Raw genomic sequence first — 25,389 nt, 5'->3', positions numbered from 1 at the left:
TGGTTAGATTAGATTTAAAAAGGACTTCAGATATGTAACCGTAATAATCAGGATTATTAAACAGTATTTCATTGTCTCTTTTAGCAGCAACCTATTCTCCGGGAAGAAGAAATTATAACCAATTTGATGAAAGGGATATTAGATCAGGAGAACATATGAGGAAAAAAACAAGACAACACCAAGTTGGTGGACCCAAGAATAACCATATGTTTAACAACACCTCTTTGCTTGTGAACAAAACTTATGATTTTTCTAATATTTTTGAAACTCCAAACACTTACATTACGAACTATGCTCCAGACACCTACATTGCACAGAATCCCTTGAGAGTTTACCATGTAGACAATGATCCAAGAACCTACATTGGTGAGAATACTCCTAGCACCTCCATAATGAACAATGTTCCATGCACATACACTGTTGAAAATACTTCCTGCACCTATGCTGTGAACAACACATTGAGCACTTATACTGTGAGTAATATTCCAAGCACTTACACCATCGACCACCCTCCAACCACTTATGCCATTGACAAAATTCCCAACAATTTTTCCACTGATAACATCTCTAACACGTCTGTCTCAGATGGCACTCTGCACCTTGCTACCAATGATAGTGTTCCGGGCCCTTCTGGCACTAATAATGTTCCCAAGACTAGCACAAATGAAAGAATTCCCACAACATCACCTATTGACAATACTCCAAGCTCTTCTCCTGACAGAGCTTCAAACACTTCCATCTCTGAAAATGTTCTGTGCACTTCTGCTACTGACAATGTGCCCAGTATTTCCAATGCTGCCAACGCTCAGCTTGAGATTAGTCATGGAGATAAAGGGAGTACTGTGGGGGTCGGAGACATCAGGCAGAAACCAGGAGGAACACAAAACCAGAGCCCGTCCTCAGATGCAGAAGACAAAGGTACAATAGACTTCGGTTTTGTTGCCAATGTATAAATATTCTAATATTTAGGAATCTTAGCACATTTAAAATACTTTGGTGTAATTTTCTACTTCTACTTCCTCTTGTCTTCTTTAAAATCTTACCTCTAAATTATTATTTTAGTTCACTGATATCATTTTTTATTGAGAAATTATAATCATGTATACTTATTGGGTACAATCTGCTGTTTTGCTATATGTATACAATATGAAATGGTAAATCAAGCTGATTTATTGAGTCATCAGCCCATCACCTCATTTATCTATGTTTTCTTTGGAGACATTTGAAATTTATTCTTAGCTCTTTTGAAATACATAACACATTAGTATTGACTACAGTCACTGTTGTACAGTTGATTTGAAAACCTATTCCTCCTACCTATCTGAAACCTAGTTCCCTTTGATCAACAACTCTCCATTGTCTCCTTCCTCACCCCACCATTCTACTCCCTGTTTCTATTAATTCAACATTACTATGTTTCACATACATACAAGGTGAAGATCATATGGTATTTGTCTTTGTACATGTGAATTCTTTACTTAACATAGTGTTCTCCAGGTTCATCCATATGGTAGCAAAGTAGAAAGTTTAAATATTCATTTATTTGGAGCCCAGCATGATGCCTCTGTGACTAAATCCTCACCTTCTGTGCACCAGGATCCCGTATGGGCTCCAATTCGTGTTCTGGCTGTTCCACTTCCCTTCCAGCTTCCTGCTTGTGGCCTGGGAAAGCAGTAGAGGATTGGCCAAAGCCTCTGGTCCCTGAAATCACCTGGAGAACTGGTAGAAGCTCCTGGCTCCTGGCTTCGGATCGGCTCATCTCCGGCCATTACAGCCATTTGGGAAGTGAACCAGCAGATGGATGATCTTTCTCTTTGTATTCTCTATGTAAATTTATCTTTCCAGTAAAAAGCAAAATTAAATCTTATAAAAAAAATATTCGTTTAGTTGAAAGGCAGAGTGACAGGGAGGAGAGAGAGAAGAGATTTTTTCATCTGCTGCTTTACTCCCCCAAATGTCTGTAACAGTCAGGGCTGGGCAAGGCTGGAGTTGTAAACCAGGAACTCCATCCTGCTCTCCAACATGGGAGACAGGATCTCAAGCATTTGAGCCAGCTTCTGTTACATTCCCAGGTGATAATACAGGAAGCTGAAGCAGAAGCAGAGCACCTGGATATGGATGGTAAGCAAGCACTTGGACATGGGAAGCAAGTGGCAGCTTAACTAGCTACGTCCACGATGCTGGCCCTTTATGGCTGAATAGTACACAAAGCCATGTAAGACTGCATTTTTAACTCATGAAGAAATTATTATCCTTATATAAAATGTGCATACCACATAATTCTTTCTAAATGCCTGTCAGGGAAACATTGCAAATTACTCTATGAGAATGCTTGCTCCTATTTTGCTAGGATCAGTTTAGTATTATAAAATTTAGACTTCTCTTTTTGAAATATTTTGAAGTAAATTGCTTAGCAAATGTAACTTAATGTAATTTAACATCTCTCAATGAGGGTATACTTATATTTGGACATCTAACTCCTCTATCTTGCTTTTGTCTTTTTGTTTTGTTTTGTTTTGTTTTTACTTCTAGAATGCAAAACGGAAGATGGAAAGCCATGCTGTCTCAATGTTGAGAAACCTGTGGTAACTAAAGTGGGTATTTAAATTTAAATATTTATTTTAATTTATACCACCAGTCTAAATCATGCAAATTCACTGGTGTTTTTCTCCAGTTTTAATTTGCAATCTTTATCTAGTCAAAATGTCATACTCTCCTTTGGCAGAAATTGTAAAGAATAGCATTAAGAGCTTGCCGTTACATCACAGTATTTAAGCACCTACTATGAGAATAATAAATAGCCTCAGAAAAGACTGAAGGACAGATTGTATCATAAATCACAAATTACAATTTTTAAGTATTCTACTTGAATTCTTGCTCTTTTAGGTCTCTGATATTCAAACAAGATCTGCAGTTATTTCTTGGAATTTCCATGGCTCTGAGAAATGTCATCATACCGAACTTCCTGTAACATTTGAGTTGGCAATTTCCAACACTGGTAAAGATGGAAAGTATGAAAACATGTATACGTAAGTCTTTTTCTTTTTAATTATTTCCCATAGTTCAATCTGTATATGGTCTAAACACACAGATGCCTAGTAAAGGCTGCATTCTAAGAGTTTTTCTATGATATTTTTCTAAGTTTTGAATGCATTTTTCTATAGCAACAATGTCCTAAATTGTGGTAGGTTGTAAAGTGAGTCCACAAAACTCATTGCAACATATAGCATTTTTAGACTTGAGTGAGACCTTAAATATTTACTGGTCCATTCTCTACTCTATGGACTTCTATAAGGCAAGTTTAGACTCAGGAAATAAAAGAAACCCTCCAATTCTCTCTCACTTTATGGTGTCTCTGGGTATATGAACAAGATATTTGTGTTGCAATGGGAATTTAAAACTTGGGCTGTCCTAAGATTCTTGTCATAGGAACCAGTTACAAGATGGAGACTATGAACTGAAGATGCTCTAAGATAGAATCAGGACTAGGGTGGATACAGTGGAGGACACAACGGGACACTTCCAACAACGTCTGGACTGCAGAGGAATATGTCATCTGTAAAGAGCAAACTGATAGAGACCTAGTGGGAAGGAAATCCAAAGTAGAGGGAAAAGAAAATTCCCCAGGCCCACTCCAAAATTAATAAATCAACTATGAAATTATTTGTGAAGTACTTTTAAAAACATGACACACCTGAAACTTTATTTGCTGCCACTTTTTATCCTGAGTCAGAAACTCAAAGTGAAGATTTGAATGTAGTTGGCTGAAATTTCATTTCTCTTTACAATTATCAAGTAATGTTTTAAATATAAGAATGATAACAAGCATCATGTATGTTGGATAGCACAATGAGAAAATGAAAAGCTGCTTATAAAATTAACACTTCCATGATTTACATAATTTTTTTCTGGTATTATGATTCATTTTAGAAAAAATCACTGATTTTCATAAAAATATATTTGCCTATACTCTTATCACCCGAAATCATCTTTGCTTCGAAATGCTAATCTTCAGGCCTGGCGCGGTAGCCTAGCCACTAAAGTCCTCACCTTAAACGCACTGGGATCCCACATGGGCACTGGTTCTAATCCCGGCAGCCCCGCATTCCATCCAGCTCCCTGCTTGTGGCCTGGGAAAGCAGTCAAGGACGGCCCAAGTCCTTGGGACCCTGCACTTGCGTGGGAGACTTGGAAGAGACTCCTGGCTCCTGGCTTCGGATTGGCGCAGCTCCAGCCATTAGAACCGCTTGAGGAGTGAACCAGCAGACAGAAGATCTTCATCTCTGTCTCTTCTCCTCTCTCTAAATCTGCTTTTCCAATAAAAATAAAGATAAATCTTTAAAAAAGAGAGAGAGAAATACCAACCTTCTAGCTTTTCTGGAAGTTATTTTAGAACCTACAGCTTGAAAGAGTACCTTGGGGGTTAGAGTAACCTTAGGTGACTGCTCAGGAGACAGTGCGTGGAAACCTAATCATTCTGTCTACTATTACAGATAGATGCTCACCCCAGCGAAATTCAGTGTAACCAAATACATAATGTCTTTGAGGTTCCTCATTCTACATTACTTAAACAAATTTAGTTAAAAGGAAATTTGTACCATTGCTACAAAAAACAGATGAAGGCTGCACTCTGGTCTCACATGAAAAAATTTCCATGCAAACAATGCAGTGAACAAAGCAACATTTATTAAATCAAGAGAAGGTCCTTTAAGAAAGACAGACTCAGGCCTGGCACAATGGCCTAGAGGCTAAATCCTCACCTCGTAAGTGCCAGGATCCTATATGGGTACCAGTTCCTGTCCTAGATGCTCCACTTCCCATCCAGCTCCTTGTTTGTGGCCTGGGAAGCAGCGGAGATGGGCCAAAGCCTTGGGACCCTGCACCTGTGTGGGAGACCCAGAAGAAGGTCCTGGCTTCAGATCAGCTCCAGCCATTGTGGCCATTTGAAGAGTGAGCCAGCGGGTGGAAGACGTTTCTGTCTCCTTGTCTCCATAAATCTGATCTGCCTTTTCAAAAAAAAATTAAGTAAGAGCGGAAGGGAGGAAGGAAGGAAGGCCTGGTCTAAATGGAATCCTTTATGCACACTTTTGGGGAAAGAAAAGAGAAAAAAAGTAGGATAGCTACTAACAACCGGAGGTGAGGCAGAAAACCATCAAACAGTGGGAATTGCAGTCCTGACTAGCCTGCCTGAGATAAAACACAAAATCCTCAGAGGGTGGCATAGACAACATCTTTATATTCTCATAATAGACAAACTATTATTTCTTTGCTATTCTCATGGTAAGACTGGAAAATCAGAGGTATGAAGCTCAGCACTTCTGATCTGGCCAAGGGCAGCTCTGGGGCCAAAGCAAGCATTCTACATCCCCTCAAAGACGCTTCACTACTTCCTTTCTATTCTGATAAGGCTGGAAACTGAGGAATGGCATTGGTATTTAACATTCCTAAGTTACTTTTGGGAGAAGCAAGCATCTTTCACTTTCTAAAAAAACTACACTTTCAAAGAAATTCCCACCTTTCTCATTCCAATAAATTTAATCTCATACCATTACAGTATGAAGAGTATGCAATGTTGAAAGAGCAAAATTCATTTATTTTCCATAATATTGTTTGTTTGTTTGAAAGGCAGGAGCTACAGAGAGAGGGAGATTTTCCATCCACTGGTTCATTCCTCACAAGCCAGGGCTGGACCAGACCAAAACCAGGTGCCAGGAGCTTCTGGTTCTCCCATGTGGGTTCAGGGTACTAAGCACTTGCACAATCTTCCACTGCTTCCCCAAGCACATTAGTAAGGAACTGGATTGTAGGTATAGCATCTGGGATTCAAACTGGTTTCCATACATGATTCCAGCATCATAAGCGGCAGCTTAACACACTATGCCACAATTCTGGCTCAAAAATTTCATTTCTTAAAGTAGTATTAATGTGGCAGGTAAATGAAGTGTTTTGAACTATCAGTGTCACTGTTTTATATGTAAATGGACTAAAGTTTATGCAAACTGTAAAGAGAATTGCACTTCTTTAATGAATATGTATGATTAGAACTGCCTACTTAGCTTTTGAAAATGCTTTAGATCTATTATTCACAAAATTATTATCTTCACAGTGGAAGTGAACTTACATTTACCCTGCTTGATCTACAACCATCCATGGACTATTTCTTAAGGTAAGGACTCCATCCTATACAACCTACCCTGACACTAGAGCCATCTGGACTCCCCAGTCTGTATATGTTCACAACTTAGAATTTCAACAGTCAGTAGAGACATTTTGCAGGCAAAGCGACCTTTCCTTCAAACTTCAAAACAACCCCCACTGTTGTGATGTAGGTTTGGGCCTAGCATTTATTTCCTAGGCTCTTGGCTCTTACTTAGAAAGCATTTTAAGCACACACACCAACACAGCTTAAGAATGTGGTAAAGGTTATTCAGAGGATGAGGAATACAGACATACGTGGGCCAGGTTCAGGGAGAGTGAGCCAGGATGGGAAAGGGTAAGGTAGAGGGATTGCTATCTTTTGTCCTCAGAGTCCATCTTGGGGAGCAAGAGAGCAAGCGGGTACATAAGAGGTCAAGAGTCAGAGTGCAGGAGAGACAAAACGAAGAAACATGCAACAACCACGGGAGAGAGCCCCTCCCTGGCATGTGCTTTAAAGGGGGCTTGAGAAGAGAGTAGTTACATAACGACACAACACTGCATCCCCCACCCGTCAGGTTCCAGATAATAATGGGTACCTGTCCTTGGACGCACAGGTGGGCAGAAAGAATGACACAAATGGGAAAAGTGTGGCTTCTGAACTCGTGACCCTGAACTATCTGCCTAAGATTGAATCCCCTCCAAATTGAGTATTACTAGTTCAATACCTTTTATTTAGAACAGGTGAGAAGGTAATTTGGATGTCATTATCTTCAGTGACCCCATTTTATTCTATTAGTGAATATTTTCTAATTAGCTTCTAAAAGTTTAAATTTACGGTTCGGTGTGTATGTTAGGATAAATATTTGAAAGCTTACGACAACTGTCATTTACATTTTTAGGGTTACTACCATCAGAGACCCAGAACACAGAACTGTGTCTGAAGTGGTTAGCTTCACAACACCAGGTTGCGAACCAGACCCTCCACTTCCACCCAAACTGGTCAACAGATCCAAGAGCAGCCTGAACTTACAGTGGGATGTAAGGAGTTTACTTGGCAAAAGCAATTCAACTGATTTTCATGATTTAAAAACACTTCTTTGTATCTGAATTTTAAAATGCAGAGTTCCGCATGCTTCATCTGAACCTATTTCCCCAGCACTCTTTTCTTCTTAATGACAATCTTTCTCTTTATATCTCTAACAAGTATCAAGTAAATAAGAAATTCAAAATGAATAAAAACGAAGCCACAATTCTACAACCTAAATGTAATTATTTGTAATCATAGTTATTAATAAATCTATCTCTATTTAAGTACAAGTCTTCCAAAAAGCTCATAGAAAATGTATGTTATTAAAAAAAAAAAAACTGCATGGATTTCAAGAAACTTTTGAGCTAAAATAAAATTAACCTTTAAAATTCTTTTTATTTGAGAGATGGGAGCGGGCAGCCAGAGAGCTCCCATTGGTTCACTTCCCAAATACCTACAGTGGCTGGGGCTGGACCACACCAAAACCAAGAACAGAGACATCCATGCAGTTCTCCTGTCTGGGTGGCAATGGCCCAGCTGCTTGAGCTTTCGCCTGCTGCCTCCAAGAGTACGCATTAGCAAGAAGCTAGACTCGGAGACATCACTGGATTTCCAACCCAAGGAGTTCAGTATGCGATGGGGGCATCCCAACAGGCAGCACTTGGCCAAATACCCAACCTAAACTCAGAATTTTGTTCCATTTTCCGTGGACTTTTTGAAGTACTAATTTTCTTTGATGTATACAATCAAAAACGTAACAAAGCACAGTAGCTACGAATGTCTTCAAGAGTTTTGTTTTGCAGTAAGTTATAGTATTTTAAATGTACACACACATATAATATAGATGTATATATATATATGTATAAAACTTTCAATAACATATAAAAAAAGCCCCTTATAATTTTATCTTATTTTTAGGGTTCCAACGATAATGGTTCCCAAATAGACAGCTTCCTTTTGGAATGGGATGAGGTACAGTTTTATTTGTTTAAAAGCACTCTTGTGAATGACTATTAATGTTGTGATGAATCACAGCATTTTATGATGTTCTAATGTTGTGTATATTACTAAAACAGGGTAAAGGTGAAGACTTCAAAAGTTGTTATGTGGGTTCTATGAAACAGCACAAGATCCTTAAACTGAAGGCTTCTACAAAATATTCATTCAGATTAGCGGCCAAAAATGACTTTGGCTTGAGGTACACTAACTTATCTGCAATATTTTAAGGACTATACTTAAATAAGAACATGAAACTGATTTTTTTCTATCTTCATTCCCTTTTTCAGTGATTTCAGTGAAATAGCTGTTTTCCATACCTCAGGAATGATGCCTCCAGCACCTTTACCTCCCAAGCTAAAAGAAGCAGGAATTTGTTATTTGTCACTAGAATGGTGTGCCCCAACTACCAGAAACCCCAATTACAGTCTCACTTATGTTCTAGAAATGGAGGAAGCAGGAACCGTAAGTTTTCTCTTTTTCTATTTTAATCTTCAACCTCATCTTTAGCTATGTTTTTATATGCCTTTAACACTTGGAAACATTTTTGATTCAAGTGATTTACTTTCTACTTGATAAGTTTAATCAGGCAGTGTCTGATTCTTGAGTCTGTTCTGAATGGAGCCAATGCAAAGCCCGGGCTCAGCAAGTCGGCACCAAGAGACAGAATGTGCCGTGTCCTGCAAACAAGACAGAGGCAACAGTAACTGAAGCTGTAACAGACACTCAGAGAAACGTGCTAGCATGTGAAACGTTGGGCCAGATCTTGGGTAGACACACAGATATTTAGCCCCTCGATATAATTCTTCTATGCCGTTCCCGCACTTTCCTAAATTCCAGATGTGGGTGAACAGCTACTTCATTTGGTTCTAACTTTCAAGCCTGCACAATCAATCAATCAATTCAGAAAATGGATGTCATGTATATTTTAGTTAAAGTAGGAAACATGCAGAAATGTTCTACCCAGATCTGCCTGATTCCTACATTTATTGTGTTTCATTTCCAGGGATTAGGTTTTAAACCTAAATACAATGGGGAAGATCTCTCATGTACTGTAAGAAATCTTCAGAGAAGTACTACATACAAGTTCAGGGTATGTGGCTATAATTTTTAAATTATCTTTGTAATATAAAATTATGCACTCACTAGAGAAAACCAAATACCTTTTCTGTTTGAAATTAAACCTCTTATCTGTTGTTTATTTCTTAGAAGTACTCATTCAACTTGATTTTATGTGCGAACCATAAAGTTTCAAGTCATACATTTATTTCCAGTGATTTACCAAAATACTGTCTTTTATTTAAATAGATCTTTGCCTACAATATGGAAGGAAGAAGTAACCCCAGTGGAGAAGTAAAATTTACTACCCGTCCAGATAAGCCCGGATCCCCTGAAAAGCCATATGTAAAGGGAAAGCTCCATGCACACAAAGTCAAAATTGGATGGGGTAAATAATGCTTTTGTATTTAAAGTTTGCCCTCTATTGAGAAGAAATCTTCCTCTAATTGCCCTCAGTCTTATCAAGTGTTCCCTTAACCACTTGTATGTGAAATACTGTGCCGCATAAACTGTAGTTAATGACCACAGTACTTTTTCTAGCTCTCCATTGAATTTTCTATTACTTCTGTTACTATCTCATTCATTCAAAACATGAACAAATTACTGAAGTTTATACAGGTTTCTAAATACTGTGATACATTAGTCTGTCTCCCAATGAGATAATGAAATACATTAGGCTTAGTAATTTATTAAGAGCTCATGGTTTTAAAGTATGGAACCAATTATTTTTTGTGTCCCCTTGGTTGGGTCACAACATGGCGGATAACATCACAAACAAAGCGTTAGCAAGGGGGAGAGATCACGTGGTAAGAGAAGAACCCAGAAAGGACCAGGTGGGGTAAGCTTGCGCTTTTATAATAAGCACAATGACCTAACTACTTCTCACCAGACCTCACGTCTGAAAGATTCTGCAGTACCTGAACATTACCACGTGGGGGACCAAGGCTACTACATATAAACTCTTTTTTTTTCTTTTTTTTTTCTTTATATATATATATATATATTATATATATATATTTTTTTTATTCATTGATTACATTGTATTATGTGATACAGTTTTGTTGGAACTGGGAATCACCCCACCCTTCCCCCCACCCTTTTCCCATGTGGAATATTCCACCTTGTTGCATATCTACTGATCAAGTACAGTTGAGATTCCCTCTTTGCAAGCATAAACTAAACATAGAGTCCAACATCTTATAGTCCAATCTAGTTCTCTTGGGGAACAAACCACATCCAAACCATAGCACAGGGTTATTCTGAGGAAGATGACATGCAATATAGAGGTCATGTTAGAAGGCTATGTCAATGAATAATGCCAATTTTGCAAGAAATCATTCAAGTTCTTTCGCCTTTAAGCTATAGAAATCAACTTCATAACACATATGTAAGTACCCAGTATCTTCCAGAGAGCTTTAAAATATTATTTCAATTTATATTCAACTTGGATTAATTTTCATAATCTTTATTATTAAATGTCTGCATATTATTAAAATATTATGTATCATGTTTGTACTTTCCTCCACTAAAAATTGTCAATTTGTGGGAAGACATTCAGATAAAAGACTAACATGTTAATTTAAGAATAATTTTAATTTTATTTCTCTTTTTAGAACCACCCAAAGACAATGGAGGAGCATACATTTCAAGTTACAGTTTAGAAGTTAATGAAAATTCAGATGGTAAGATATCATGATTTTTTCAATATTTTATTTTTAAATAATTTTTGACTCACAAAGAAGTTGCAATAATGATAATAAGAGTCTCCACATAAAATCTTCACTCAGCTTTTTCTAATATTAATATCTTAGGCAACCATAGTGCAACTTTCAAAACCAGGAAATCTGAATTGGTGTGATTCTGTTAACCCAATACAAAAATTTGCTTGAATTTTCCCAGTTGGGGGTAATAAATCATGTTTATTTACTGATGTTTTATGATTTTATGATTTAGTCTACTGGGACTACAAAAAATAATTGGACAAAGTTAATTTCCAAATTGGTTGATATCTTATTATATACATCAGTTATCATGGGAACCCATATATATAACTAATGTACCATCTAGAAGCAGATTGGACACATTTGCTTTTATTCTTTCAGTGAATCTCTGGAAAATAATCTACAATGGCAGTACCAGGGAGTTTCTCTATAAGAATCTGCAACCTGGTACTATATATAACCTGAGAGTCTTTTGCACTTCGCGGATAGGCCAAAGCCAGGTGAGGAAACAGAAAGTGAAAAGTTTTTATTAAACTGAGAAGTAAAGTGAAATCATATTACTAAATCATTTACAAAACTGATCTGAAATTCAGCATAGTCATGTAGTGTTTTGTATGTCTTTTAGCCTTCAGATGTATTGAAAATTCAAACACCCACTCTCTCTCCTGCCTACTGCCAACTTCCACCCTTAAATGATAAAACAGAGTCCACAGCAAGCAATCTTCAATGTGGTGCGTATTTGCATGGAATAACTGTGATTTAATTTCCTGCTGTGTACTTTTAATTTCTAATTTTTAAATAGATCAGTTAACTCATTTATGCAATCAGTAAGGAGAAATATTAAAGCATTAGTAGATAATATAGAAAAAATAGATCAAACATCATTTAAGTGTCACAAATGTTTTTGGTACAAAATAAAACTTTGCTTAGCAAATTGTTTCCTACTTCATAATTGAAACCACAAGCATTTAAATGTCTATAAAATAAATCTAAGATTTGACACAACATATTTGACTCTTGTTGCTTTAAGTGTTTGAACAGAGTCTTCCTATTTTGTACCATTTTTAAAAACTATAAGTACACAAGAAATTGTATTTTGTACATTCTTATAGAAAATCTTCCTGCTAATGTGATGGACACACTTGTATATGTCAATAAGGCAGAAGATGACCAAGATGATACACCAGGACACCCATGCTCTGAAGTGAGATGCACAGTGAGTAAATGAATTCCTGTAGAATCCAGGTTTCTGATAAAAGCAGCAAATAGATCTGGGGAAGATATAGTGTTCATTTTGTCCATTTGTACCTCATTTCATTTAAAATTAATAATAAACACCAATAAACAGTGATGTTCAACTTTTCAGAAAGATAGTGAATGCCATCACAAAACCTGTTAAGTGCAATCATATCCTCAGAAAGAGAAAGCAGTGACAGCATTTACTGAACCAGGATTGCCACCAAATTGTAATAAACTTAGCCATATTTGTTTAACCATACAAAACAATTCGTCCACCAAAGGTACCATGCCAGTCATTCACAATCTGAATGAACGGGGTCAATTCAGTTACGGGAGAGATAAATAATGTCATGAGACATTTCTGTTTTGTAATACATTAGTAGCCAGCTATTACTCATGGATGTGTTTTTAAATCAGCTACTAAGTCGGCCAATGAAAATAACTCTTTTTCCAGGGATGTAACTTTAGGATTCTCCAAATAGTCCATCAGAGTGTCCTTTCCCCAGGGGGTGCCTTTGCTCTTGTTGTCATCTCTGTAAGAGAATCAAGTAGCCTGACCTGGTTGCAGCCAGAAGAGGCCATGGCAGTTCAGCTCAGTCTTATAAATGCCTTTTATACCCAATGCGGCATTGCGCATATGTCTGAACAATTATCTTTTTTCCTCTCATCTTCACCCATTTTTAATGTGTTCTTTCATCACTTGCTGTACCAAGATTCGCACACACATAAAGTGGACGCCTGCCCCTCAAACGAACATATGCTTTTGCTTCTTGAGAAGGTGGAGGGAAACCGTGTTTTCATTCATTTGGTCACTTGCAGCTTGGCTCTCATTCCGTGAAGCGTCATACTGCACTGGCGCCTGGTCCACCTTTTCAATGGGATACACCTGTGATAACCTGTAAAGGGCTAATCTGTGCGGTTGTCAGTTGGGGAGTATGTTATCCATTTATTTTTATTAATTTTCGTGTTTTGAGAGAACAGCAATTGTTTTACAAATGCTTTGGAAAAGAGCCTATGAAACTGTGTCAAAAATGAAAAAAAAAATGCTTTGGAAAGTCTTGGGCTCTCTGTGGAGTCAGAGTTTACCATTAGGGGTCCAGAAATCTTGGACCATAGATTCTAGAACACACCTAAGACCAGGTGTTTACTATATCACATTAAGAAGTCTACGTCAATATCCAGTACTCTACAAATACTGTGTTGTTGCTGTTTTTTAAGATTAATTTTTTATTGGAAAGGCAGAATTAGAGAGAAGGAGATGTAGAAAGATCTTTCATCTGCTTCTTCACTCTCCACATGGCCTCAACAGCTGGAGCTAAGCCAATTCAAAGCCAGGAGCCAGAAGCTTCTTTCGGTTCTCTTGTGTGGATACAGGGTCCCAAGGCTTTGGGCCATACTCTATTGCTTCCCCAAGCCACAAGCAGGAAGCTGGATGGGAAGCAGGGCTGCAAGGAACACACTGTCTCCCATATGGGATCCCGGTGCATGCAAGACAAGGATTTAGCCACTGGGCCACCGCGCTGAACCCCACTACAAATGTTGTTTTTGAGAAGGATTATAAATTTGGAATGTCAAATAGACAACAAATAGTTAACAAATAAAATTTTTCAAACAAAAGTAAGAATAATAAAATTATATTTTATTTATATAATTTATTTATATAATTGTAGAATTTATATAATTTATAAATTATACTTTTGTACATTATAAAATTATACATTTATATAATTGTAGAATTTAGCTTTTTAAAGAAACATAAATGGGAAAAATCTCTAGTAGTCTATGTATGCATGGTATCATATGACACACAGGAAATGTGATAACAAGACAATGAACTCTTAAATACAGTTTATATCCTGGCAATAGGATGCTGGACTGTCTGCCATTGTCTGTACCAGCAAAGTCAGGACACACTTAAATAACAGAATGATGGACTTGTGACTGCTTAGGAAGGTCTATACTATTGTAATAATATAGGGATATCAGTTGGAGGGAATTTGGGGGTAGGGTATAGTGAAATCCCAGACCCTATGCAATTGTACCAAAAAATTAAAAATAAAATAGGAAAAAAGTTAGATGTATATATATTTTTTACATCACTGTGACTATTTTCCCTTTCAAATAAATAAATCTTAAAAATAAATAAAAAATAGAAATCAGTGTTCTTCTGGGGAGGGTTGTTTATTTTGATTTGAAAGGCAAATTTACAAAGAGAAGGAAAAACAGAGAGAAAGATCTTCCTTCCACTGGTTCACTCTCCAAATGGCCCGAAAAGGCGAAGCTAAGCTGACCTAAAGCCAGGAACCAAAAGCCCCTTCCATATCTCCCATATGGGTCTGGGGGCCCAAGGACTTGAGCCATTCTCTGCTTCTTTCCCAGGCCGTAAACAGAAAGATTGTAAAGGAAGCAGCCAGGACTAGAACCAGTGCTCATGTGGGATGTCATTGATAGCAGGAAGAAGATTGGCACGTTGAGCCAGCCACACGCCAGCCCCCAGTTCTTGTAGTATGGGTCACCTGAAATGTTGGAATCCCATATGGGTGCTGGTTGAGTCCCAGCTCTTCTGCTTCTGATGCATCTCCCTCCTAATGGCCTGGGAAAAGCAGCAGAAGCTGGCCCAAGTTCTTGAGATCCTGCCACACATGTGGAAGAACAGCAAGAAGCTCCTGACTCTGACCTTTGGCCTGGTTCCTCCATGGCCATAATGGCTATCTGAGGAGTGAAGTAGCAGATGAATGTTGTTTCTCTCTGTTCCTCCACCTCTCTATAACTGACTTGCAAAGCAATAAATCTTTTTAAAAATTACACAATATTAATACAATATAAAAAAAAAAGTATTCAGGCTCGGCGACGTGGCCTAGTGGCTAGGGTCCTCGCCTTGATCCCATATGGCCACTGGTTCTAGTCCTGGCAGCTCCACTTTCTCTGTCTCTCCTCCTCTCAGTATATCTGACTTTGTAATAAAAATAAAATAAATCTTAAAAAAGAAGTATTCAACTTGGGGGCAGGAGTAATGGCTAATCCTCCACTTCCAAGCACTAGGATCACATAGGGGCAACAACTTGTGTCCCGGCAACCTCCACTTCACTCCAGCCCCCTGCTTTTTGTGACCTGGAAAAGCAGTGGAAGATGGCGTAAAGTCTTTAGACGTTGCACCCACGTGAAAGACCTGAATGACTTTCCTGGCTCCTGACTTCAGATTAGCTCGGCAACTAGTTGCCCCACTTGGGGTGAGCCAGTGTCAGCAGAGCCTAAAGAGCAGTTGACTGTACATCCATCCAACTCTTGCGCTGCTGCATCTCAGAGACAGATTGCCAACTCAGAACTTATTAAACAGGATCCAGGGTTTCCTTACATACTATGCAGGATGCTCTGAACAGCTGAAAACTCCTTAGAGGGTAGAAGAAGCAGGAAAGTCACAGCTAGTTTTGCCCACTCTGTAAATGTTCTTTGCCCTGTACATCGTTGCCTTTGTTCTGGAGAAGCACTTCAGGTTGACGAAATCCCAATTGTCTGTTTTGCTTTTTTTGCTTGGCCTGGAGGGTCTGAGTCAAATACTCCTTGTCCAGTTCAGGGTACTGAAGCATCTCCTTGTGTATTCGTAGAGAAGCTTCATAGTTGCAGATATCACATTTAAGTCTTTAATCTATTTTGAGTGGATTGTGGTACACAGTAACTGACAAGGGTCTCATCGCATTCTTTTATGAATATCTTTGGCTAGTCAGTCACTTATGTTTCCTTTTGAATTTTAGGATTGTTTTTCCTAATTCTGGTTTTCTTCTTATAGGCTAAATGTGGAATATTTGTATCTGACCAATAATTGAATTAGAAAAGCTATAAAGACTCACAAAACAGTTTTCTTGTATGTACTCCTTGCCCTTTTTCATGTATTTGCTGTCAGTGTTGCAGTATGTAGTCACACACGTTAGCTTAAACATTGGGCACTGAGGCATAGGAATCCTTCCCTACAACAGACAGTAAGGCTGACGCCTGCCGTTCCCCAAGAGGAAGCTGTTCATTTCCACGTACTTAGGAGGCTTTCACCGTTATTGATGCTTTATCACATTGTGATTTCATTGTTTCTATTTCTTCCAAGTTGTTGATGTTTCTTTTTGGACCTACCATTTGGTCAATCCTGGACAACATCCCGTATGTTGTTGGGAAGACTGTACATCACAGTTGTTGGACAGGATGTTCTAGAGATGTCTGTTAAGTTCAGTTGTTCTAGAGATGTGTGCTAGGTTCAATTGATCTAAGTGCAATTTAACTTTGCTGTTTGTTGATTTTCTGTCTGGATGAGCTGTTCATTTCTGAAAGTGGTATTTTAAACTCATGAATATTTTATTTTGGTGTTCCAATATTGGGTGCATTTATGATTGCTACTCCCACTCACTGAAGGGATGCTTTATTAACATATAATAACCTTCCGACAAACCAATTATTGATAAGTTCAAACTATGATATTTTAATGTGATTGATGATTTTCTGTAGCAGTTAGCCTTGACTACTTTTTACTTTCAGTGATTTGATTAGAGACTTTTGCTCAATTTTTACAAATACTGCTTTCGATGGTAACAAGCTATTTGGAAAAGATAGCAGTTTAACATGGATTATTAAGGTAGAAAAAACAAGAGTTCACACTGACACTCCATTTCTCGTGACAGTTTGAATTTGTACTGTCCCATTCTACCTCTTTATTGCCTATCTCATCATTTTTATAGCTGTTAGTTTTGTTTTGTTTTTTTTGTTTCGTCTTCATAACAAGAATGATTTGCATGTCATGTATGATATTAGAGCCTCCTGGACTTGTCCGTATAGTTACTCTTACCCGTGACTTTTCTACTTCATGCTATTCCTACTCATTAGTCTCCCTTTCTGGTGCAAGAATTCCCTCTAACATTCTGTAGATGACTGATTTGGTGGTTGTAAATGCTCTTCGCTTTACTTTGGGAAGACCTTTGTCCCTTGCATCTCAAGAACAGTTTTGATGTGCACTGTTCTCTCAGCTGGCATTTTTGTTTCCTCTTCAACACCATGACAGTCTCACCCCATGCCTTCAGGCCTGCAAGATTGTTGCAGTGAGGTCTGGAGTCCGGCAAATTGAGATTCCCTCCCCTTTATGTGTTACTTGTTCCTTTCGTCTTGGAGCTTGCAGGATTCTCTCCCTAGCCTTAGCCCTAGGTAGCTTCAGCAAGTATGTCTTGGAGTAGACTTGGCGGAATCATATCTGACTGGTGATCTCTGAATTCCTTGCAGCTGGAGAGTTGGAATTTCCTCTGGGTTTGGGAAAATTTGAAGGTGCTTTCTCCCTTTTGGCATTCTCACATCCCTCTAGAATCCGCACTGTCCCAAAGATTCCATCAGCATTCTTCATTCCACGTGGTTCTTTTCTCTCTCAACGGAATACTTTCAAACGCCCTGTTTGAAAACTCAGTCTTCAACTTGATCTACCTGCTGCTGACACTTTCTGTCACGTTAATTTGGCTTAGTGTACTTTTCAGTTGAAGATTGTCTGTTAGACTTGTTTTTAAATGCTTCCATATTTCAGTCAAGCCTCTCTGTTCGAGGGTAAGTAATTTCTTGTATTCTTTTAAGATTTGATGAGCTTCCTTAAAACATTTTGTTTGAAATTTTCATCTGAACATTTGAAATGTTCAATTCCTAGACAGTTTCTGCTGCTTTGTTCTGTTAATTAGGTGAGGTCATGATTCCCTGGAAATTCTTGTCACTTTTTGGTATATAACATCTTCTGCCATTGAAGGATCAATTACAGTAATGTGGTTTTGTTCAGGGATGTTCTTCCAAAAATCCACAGCAGTCCATTTTCTCTAAGTTTATGAGCACGTCTGACATTTAAGCACTAGATGGCGCCCTAGGTAGAGGTTTCAGATCTGCTGCTACTATTTTTTTCCTCCTTGCAATATTTCTCCAGATTAGACTTCCCAAATCTGCGGTTGTTATATTCTTCAGAATAAACTAGGGAAGTACCAAAGCAGCAGTCAGTCCCTACAAGCCTTTTCCTGGAACCGAGATAGGCCCAGATGCCTAGCCCCATGGCCACGAATACCACAATGTTAGATCACACCTAGAATACAGCCCAACGATTCTTATGCAGCCTGCAGATAGGACCAGAGCCTACAATGCTGTGGTTTGCTGTTGAGCTGGACTAACTGCCAGTGACACTTCGGCCACCCACTAGTCCTGCGGGCTGGTCTGTGACTGATCAGCTGGGGTCATGAAACTCTGTTTTGCACTATACTGGGTCCAGAGAGTGCACCTGCAAGCACTGTTCTGGGGCCAGGCTCTATTACAATCTCCTGGAGTTGGATTAGCATCTTACCACTGAATCCCAATCATGTGGCTTCTTACTGTCTGCCCCAGATTGCAGGAGTGCCAGAGGCAGCCGCTCAGCTGACTGTGTAGTCACCAGGCCCAGTGAAATCATGAGAGTCCCTCTTGGCAGTTTTCCACCTGGTACTGGGGCAAGACTAGAGTCTCCATCCTTTGCCCTTGGCCTGGAAGCCAGCACCATTAGGATCATTCCAGTGCTGGGCTTTACCAAGTTAGCACTGGATCCAGAGGCATAATCCAGTGGTTTTTACTGTATGCCCAAGGTTGGAGGCAAGTGATAAAGGCAGCCCCTTTATCCTTGCCCCTGGTCCCAAGGACCAGGCTGTGCCACCCATGCTTTTTACAGACCCTATGCCCTGTGGAGTGTCAGGGGCATAGGCCAAGCTTGCTTGAGGCTGAGTATGATATCAGAGAAAGGCGTCTAGCTAAACGAAGCACAGATCCCACCTGATACCAACGCCAGTCGGCCGTTTGCAGACACATGCCTGGTAGGAGAGGACTTAGGGCTTTATCAGGAACTCGGTCTCATGGCAGGATCTCCAGCCCTGAACTCCAAGGCAAACTTCTAAGCTCCCTCTGCTGCCCTATTCTGCATTGGCTTGAGTATGGTTCTGCTTGTTGTTGTTGTTTCCAGAGACAACCTGGCTACTGAAAGTCCAAATACTCAGTCCCAAGGCACAGGACTTGGAGTAGGGGCTATGCAGCACCGTCTGACTTTGACAAGCCTGGTGTTTACATTTAAGACTCAGGAGTGAACTTTCCCATCCTCCAAGCCAAAGGCACCTGTTTCCCGCCATCCTGATATGTTATTAGCGCATCCCAATTAGGATCTTAATCACTGTGCAAATGTCTGTCCCTGTCCGAGTGACTTTTGACAAAGGTTATAACAAATTTACAGTAGCATTTTCAACAAATCATGCTAGAGAAACTGAATTATCCATTTTTATAAGATTCCTACATTTTTTATTGGAAAGGCAGATATACAGAGACGAGGGGAGACAGACAGGAATCTTCCATCCGATGATTCACTCTCCAAACTGCAGCAATGGCCATTGCTGAACCGATCCGAAGCCAGGAGTCCAGAGCCTCTTCCCGTACTCCCGCACAGGTTCAGAGTCTCAAGGCTTTGGGCTATCCTTGACTACTTTCCCAGGCCACAATCAGGGAGCTGGATGGGAAGTGGGGCTGCCGGGATTAGAACCGGAACCTATATGGGATCTCAGCGCATGTAAGGTGGGTCATTAGCCATTAGGCTACCATGCCAGGCCTATCATAGCCGTTCCGTGGACCCCTGGCTCACCCAGACTCCGAAGACGTGCCCCATCTGCAAGCAGCCTGTCCACAGGGGTCCAGGTGATGAGGAGGAGGAAAGTCAGGGGCCAGAGGAGGGCAAGTAGGAAGGGGAGCCTCGTGATCATCCTGCCTCAGAGCGCACCCCACTCCTGGGCTCCAGCCCAACACTCCCCACTTCCTTTGGGTGCCTAGCTCCAACCACCCCCATCTTCCCTGGGGCCTAAACAGACCCTCCACCATCTTCTTCCTCCTCTTCCTCTGCTATCTTGGTGTAACGTTCCCCCCTCACACACCTCTGGTGACCTATTTGCACAGGCCCTCTTCCTCCCTCTGCTCTCCTAAACCAGGCCTAGTTTTTTGTTTGTTTCCTTTTTTATGATTTTAATTTTTTTTTCATTTTGAATTTTATGGTACAATTACGTAGGGTCAGAGATTCTCCTGCCAAAATCCCACTCCCCGACTCATTTTCCCCATATTGTTACAATAGTATAGTCCTTCTAATAAGTTATAATTCCATCAGTCTGTTATTTAAGCGGGCCTCAACATTGCTGGTACAGACAATGTCAGACAGTCCAGCATCTCATCGTCTAGATATGCCCAACAGTTTCATTGGGAATCCATGTTTGATTTGGAAGTAGGGATGCTTATTGCACTGTATTGTTTTTTTAATCTTTATTTGTTTGTTTGTTTATTATCATTTATGATACAGTTCCATAGGCCCCTTAGATTTCTCTTATCCCCTCCCTAGGTCCCCCCTTCACTGAGTTCCCCTATATCATTGTTACACCATAGTTCTTCATACACGGTCATATGTCCATTATTGCGTGTATGGACAATGGCAGAGAGTCCAGCATCCTACTGTCAAGATATAGTAAACAGTTTCATTGGGAATCCATCTTTAGTCTGGAAGTAGAGATGCATACTGCATTGTATCCTCACATCTGGATATGTTAGTCTCTGTTTCCTCTTAAATGAAAAGCCACAATACAAAATCAACAACAACAACAACAACTGTCGGCCCAGGATAACATATCCAGCAAAGCTTCCTTTCGTCTTTGAAAATGAAATCAAATTCTTCCACAGTAAGGACAAGTTAAAAGAATTTGCCTCTTTCAAACCTGCCCTACCAATGATACGTAAAGATGTTGTCTTGACAGAGAAGAGGAATAGCACCCACCAAAACCAAAGGCAAATGGGAAGAAGATCCCAGTAAAATGACAACAGATGACTAAACCAATGAACAACCCATTCCTAAAATGACAGGACCAAAGTACCACCTATTTGTATTAACCCTGAATGGAAACGGCTTAAATTAATCAATCAAACATCATAGATTAGTAGACCGGATTAAAAAGCAAAACCCATCTGTTGCCTACAGGAGACACATTTCACCAACAAAAATCAGTGGAAAGTATATCTCATGGATTTTGATTTTTTTTGTTTCATCTCTTCAAAACACTTTCTTCTGATTCAACTCTTCAATGACTCATAGAATTATCCATTCTTAACTGACGTTTAAAAATTAACATCAATCTGCTACCTCGTGTCTACCCCAAAATTAAAATGATTGTAGAGCACTAAAAGGACTAAAAAAATGTTTAGATGAAAAATTACAGGAGAATAAGATCAAAATCTGCAAGTAGCAAAACAATTCTTAGACTTGATATCGAAAGCATAAGCCAGGGGTCATGGTGGCTCAGCAAGTTAAGCCACCACCTGCGAGGCCAGTATCCCATGAGTGAAAGTTTGAGTCCTGGCTCATCCACTTCCAACACAGCTCCCTGTCAACATACATGGCAAAGTAGAAGATAGTCCAAGTGCTTGGACTACACACAAGAGACATTGCAGGGAATCCCCTGGATTCAGTCTGGCCCAACCCTTGTCATTGCAAGCCTTTGAAGAGTGAACCAGGGGATGGAAGAAGCTCTCTTTCTCTCTTTATCTCTCACTCTTTCTCTGCACCTCTGTCTTTCAAATAAATAAATCTTTTTTTTTAAAAGGAGTATTAGCCATGAAATTTAAAAATGGGTAATTTAATCCCTCTAAAGTTCAAAGTGTTTACTGTGAAAAATGTCTTTTGAAAAGGATAAAACAAGCTGCAGACAAGGAGAGGATATTTCTAAATACAGTTTCTGATACAAGACTAGTATCTCCAACATACAAAGAACTCCAGAAACTAGGCAGTTAAAAGTTCAAAGAAGGCCCGGCTTGTGGTGTAGCAGCTTGTGGCCTCGCCTTGAATGCGCAGGGATCCCATATCATATCCGGTTCTAATCCCGGCAGCTCCACTTCCCATCCAGCTCCCTGCTTGTGGCCTGTGAAACCAGTTAAGGACAGCCCAAAGCCTTGGGACCCTGCACTTGCATGGGAGACCCGCAAGAGCTCCTGCTCCTGGCTTCAGATCGGCGTAGCACTGGCCATTGCACTCACTTGGGGTGTGAATCATCGGACAGAAGGTCTTCCTCTCTGTCTCTCCTCTCTGTATATCTTATTTTCCAGAAAAAAAAAAAAGTTGAAAGAACCTGGTTAGAAAATAGACAAAACTTGAATAGATCATTCACTAAAGATGATATGTAGGTGCCAAACAAGCATATGAAAAGGTGTTCAGCACTATTAACTTATTAGGGAATATACAGTGAGACATCATAAAGCACCTGTCGTAATGGCTAAATTACAAAACACTAATAGCATCAGGGCCCTGTGTAGTGGCCCAGCCCCTAAAGTCCTTGCCTTAAACACACCAGGATCCTATATGGGCACAAATTCTAATGCCAGCAGCTCCACTTCCCATCCAGTTTCCTGCTTGTGGCTTGGAATAGCAGTTGAGGACAGCCCAAAAGCCTTGGGACCCTGCACCTGTGCATTGAGACCTGGATGAAGTTCCTGGCTCCTGGCTTTGGATTGGCTCAGCCCCAAGCGTTGTGGCCACTTGGGAAGTGAATCAGCAGATGGAAGATCTTCCTCTCTGTCTCTCCTCCTCTCTCTATACATGACTGTGCAATAAAAATAAATAAATCTTTAAAAAAAGCAAAATATGCACTTTCTATATACTTAGAAATCTTGGGTACTAATCCTAGAGTAATGAAAACATGTCCACATACAAAAGCTGTACATGAATGCTCACAGCATTTTTATTTGTAAAAGCCAAAATCCAGAAACAACCCAAATGTGCTTCGACAGATCCATGTCACACCATGGTGCACTACTCAACAGGAGAAAGAAACAATCTGCTGAAAAACACCCTAACTTTGGGGGAGGTCAAGGGAATTATATTGACTAAAAGAAACATGTAATTTTTGCATACTAAATTATTCCATTTATATGACATGCCTGAAATGACAAAAGCAAAATGATGGAGAACAAGTTAGTAGCTGCTGGGAGTCAGGGAGAGGAGGAAGGGAAGGTGCTGTGGTTATTACAGAGTAACACAAGGGATTGTTCTGACAACATTTCTGCCTTAACTTTAGGGAAAGTCACATGAGCTAAACGTGTGGTACAGTTGTAGAGAAGTAAAAATATACGATGCAACCTCGGGTTCTTCTATACCGGTTTTCTGATTGTGAGAGCTTACTAGAGTTGTACAAACTAGTACTTGGAGAGGCAGGTTGGCAAAGGGGATGTATGGCGGGGCAGCTGAGGAGTTTGGCTTGGGTGTATTTGTCCCAAAACATCCACACGAGTGCTCTTTGTTCTGTTCTCATATACACGCTCCTCATCTTCCTACACATGCAGTCCAGAAGTTTCAGCATATATTTCAGTATCTTTAAACAAAACATAGTGTTGGCGTAGGAGTTTATGAACATTCACTTTGCTAGACAACAAAAAGGTCTATTCACACACATGAAGGAAAATGTCTAAGAAATCATACCTTTTCCAGGCTCTAAATACAGATGGAGTTGGCCTGTTTGGAGTAGCTGGCATAGGAACCACACCAGCAACTGCACCAGCAGTGGTCCCGATGTTACATGAAGTTGAAAAGAAAGTCTCTGCCAAATTGGCATCATCTTGCATTGCCATTCAGTGGGAAGAACCAGACGACCATGGTTCTCCAATCAGCGGATATAACATTGACTACGGAGACAGAAACATTTTGACTGTCGGTAGAGAAACACAGTATGTTCTGACAAACTTACAGCCTGACACCACATACAAGTAAGTCACTTACATATTTCTTTGAGTGGATGGAAACGTCTTTTTACGAACTTTGAGTGGAGTTCCATTTGCATTTTTACATCCTCTGCATAATATTTCCTTTGAAAGACAATTCTACAATATCAGAGAAATGGGGATATTACCAAGAACCAATTTATGTTTCTCATCCATAATAGTGAATACATAATGAAAATCATGTTTTGTTTTGAATGCTTGTCTTTGATAATTAGTATACTACTGTGGCTAATGTCCCCCACTAGGGTACGAGGAGTTTGGCTTACATGTCAAAAATGGCTTTCTTTAATAAATATAAGTTAATATATCTTAGGGTCAACACTGTGGTGTACTAGGGTGAGCCTCCAACTGTGGGGCCAGCATCGCACATGGATGCATGTTTCTGTCCTGGCTGCTCCGCTTAAGATCCAGCTCCCTGCTTAGGATCTGGAAAAGCAGCAAAGAACAGCTCAAATCCTTCCTGCCCCCATGTGGGAGACCTGGAGGAAGCTCCTGGTTCCTGGTTTCAGATCGGCTCAGCTCCAAACATTAAAGCCATTTACAGAGTAAATCAGTAGATGCAAGATCTCTCTCTCTCTCTCTATCGCTATCACTCTCTCTGTGCGTCTTTCCTTCTCTTTGTCAATCTGTCTTTCAAATAAATATAAAATTTTCAAAAATTAATACATCTTAATTTTTTCTTCTTACCGCTAGAATCAGAATTCAAGCCATCAATCAATATGGATTAAGCCCTTTTAGTCGAGCAGTAAGAGTCAGAACGAAGCCACTCCCACCTGAACCGCCACAACTTGATTGTGTAGTCTATGGACACCAGAGCCTCAGACTCAAGTGGGGCTACCCTTCAGCCAAAGGTTTACTTTCCAACCTTATAAACTACAACTTGTTCATGTGTAATCCATCTGGCAGGTGAGCTTTTTTTTTTTTTTTACTATTCAATGCATGTTATAATAAACTGGTTTAAAGCTGTATTGCTCATAACAAAATTCATTTCAGTGACTTAACATGAAAGCAAGCTGTTGACACGTTAGATATGCTGCCTTATATTCTTATTTATAATTTAACTCTATGCGTTCAGCTTGCAAAATACTTCTTCCTTTTCCTTTAGTATGTATTAAGCACCAGGGTGCAGAAACTACAAAAAAAAAGACATGAAAGTCAACATTTTGCCATCACATTATGTATTATTTTTCTCCTTGTGTTTTGATTTACTGAGGTGACATTTAGGAGGTTTTTTTAAGGTTGACTATTTTTATTTGAAAGGCAGAGTTACAGAGAGACTAGCCACTGGTTGCAATCCAAATGGCCGCATCAGCCAGAGCTAGGTGTTGCAAAGCCAGGAGCCAAGAGATCTTTTGGATCTCCCACATGGATGTAGGGTCCCAAGGACTTGAGCCACCC

At 39.7% G+C, this 25,389-nt stretch overlaps 1 protein-coding gene across 2 annotated transcripts in view; it reads left to right on the top strand.

Annotated features, from left to right (window-relative positions):
* The window catches only part of LOC101524192 (fibronectin type III domain containing protein 3C1-like), a 51,194-nt gene that overhangs the window by 21,223 nt on the left and 4,582 nt on the right, over positions 1-25,389 (top strand). For both annotated transcript variants that reach the window (XM_058659021.1, XM_058659022.1), the window contains 16 exons: positions 85-918; positions 2,533-2,585; positions 2,887-3,029; positions 6,107-6,166; positions 7,038-7,176; positions 8,084-8,137; positions 8,242-8,363; positions 8,452-8,626; positions 9,168-9,254; positions 9,470-9,608; positions 10,834-10,902; positions 11,323-11,441; positions 11,567-11,672; positions 12,054-12,157; positions 23,702-23,976; positions 24,685-24,897. In XM_058659021.1, the coding sequence (XP_058515004.1) occupies positions 85-918; positions 2,533-2,585; positions 2,887-3,029; positions 6,107-6,166; positions 7,038-7,176; positions 8,084-8,137; positions 8,242-8,363; positions 8,452-8,626; positions 9,168-9,254; positions 9,470-9,608; positions 10,834-10,902; positions 11,323-11,441; positions 11,567-11,672; positions 12,054-12,157; positions 23,702-23,976; positions 24,685-24,897 (2,692 nt within the window). The remainder of the gene's footprint in view (positions 1-84; positions 919-2,532; positions 2,586-2,886; positions 3,030-6,106; positions 6,167-7,037; positions 7,177-8,083; positions 8,138-8,241; positions 8,364-8,451; positions 8,627-9,167; positions 9,255-9,469; positions 9,609-10,833; positions 10,903-11,322; positions 11,442-11,566; positions 11,673-12,053; positions 12,158-23,701; positions 23,977-24,684; positions 24,898-25,389) is intronic.

The sequence above is a fragment of the Ochotona princeps genome, chromosome X (assembly GCF_030435755.1).
Source record: "Ochotona princeps isolate mOchPri1 chromosome X, mOchPri1.hap1, whole genome shotgun sequence".
NCBI lineage: Eukaryota > Metazoa > Chordata > Mammalia > Lagomorpha > Ochotonidae > Ochotona > Ochotona princeps.
This window is presented reverse-complemented; position numbering and strand designations above follow the sequence as displayed.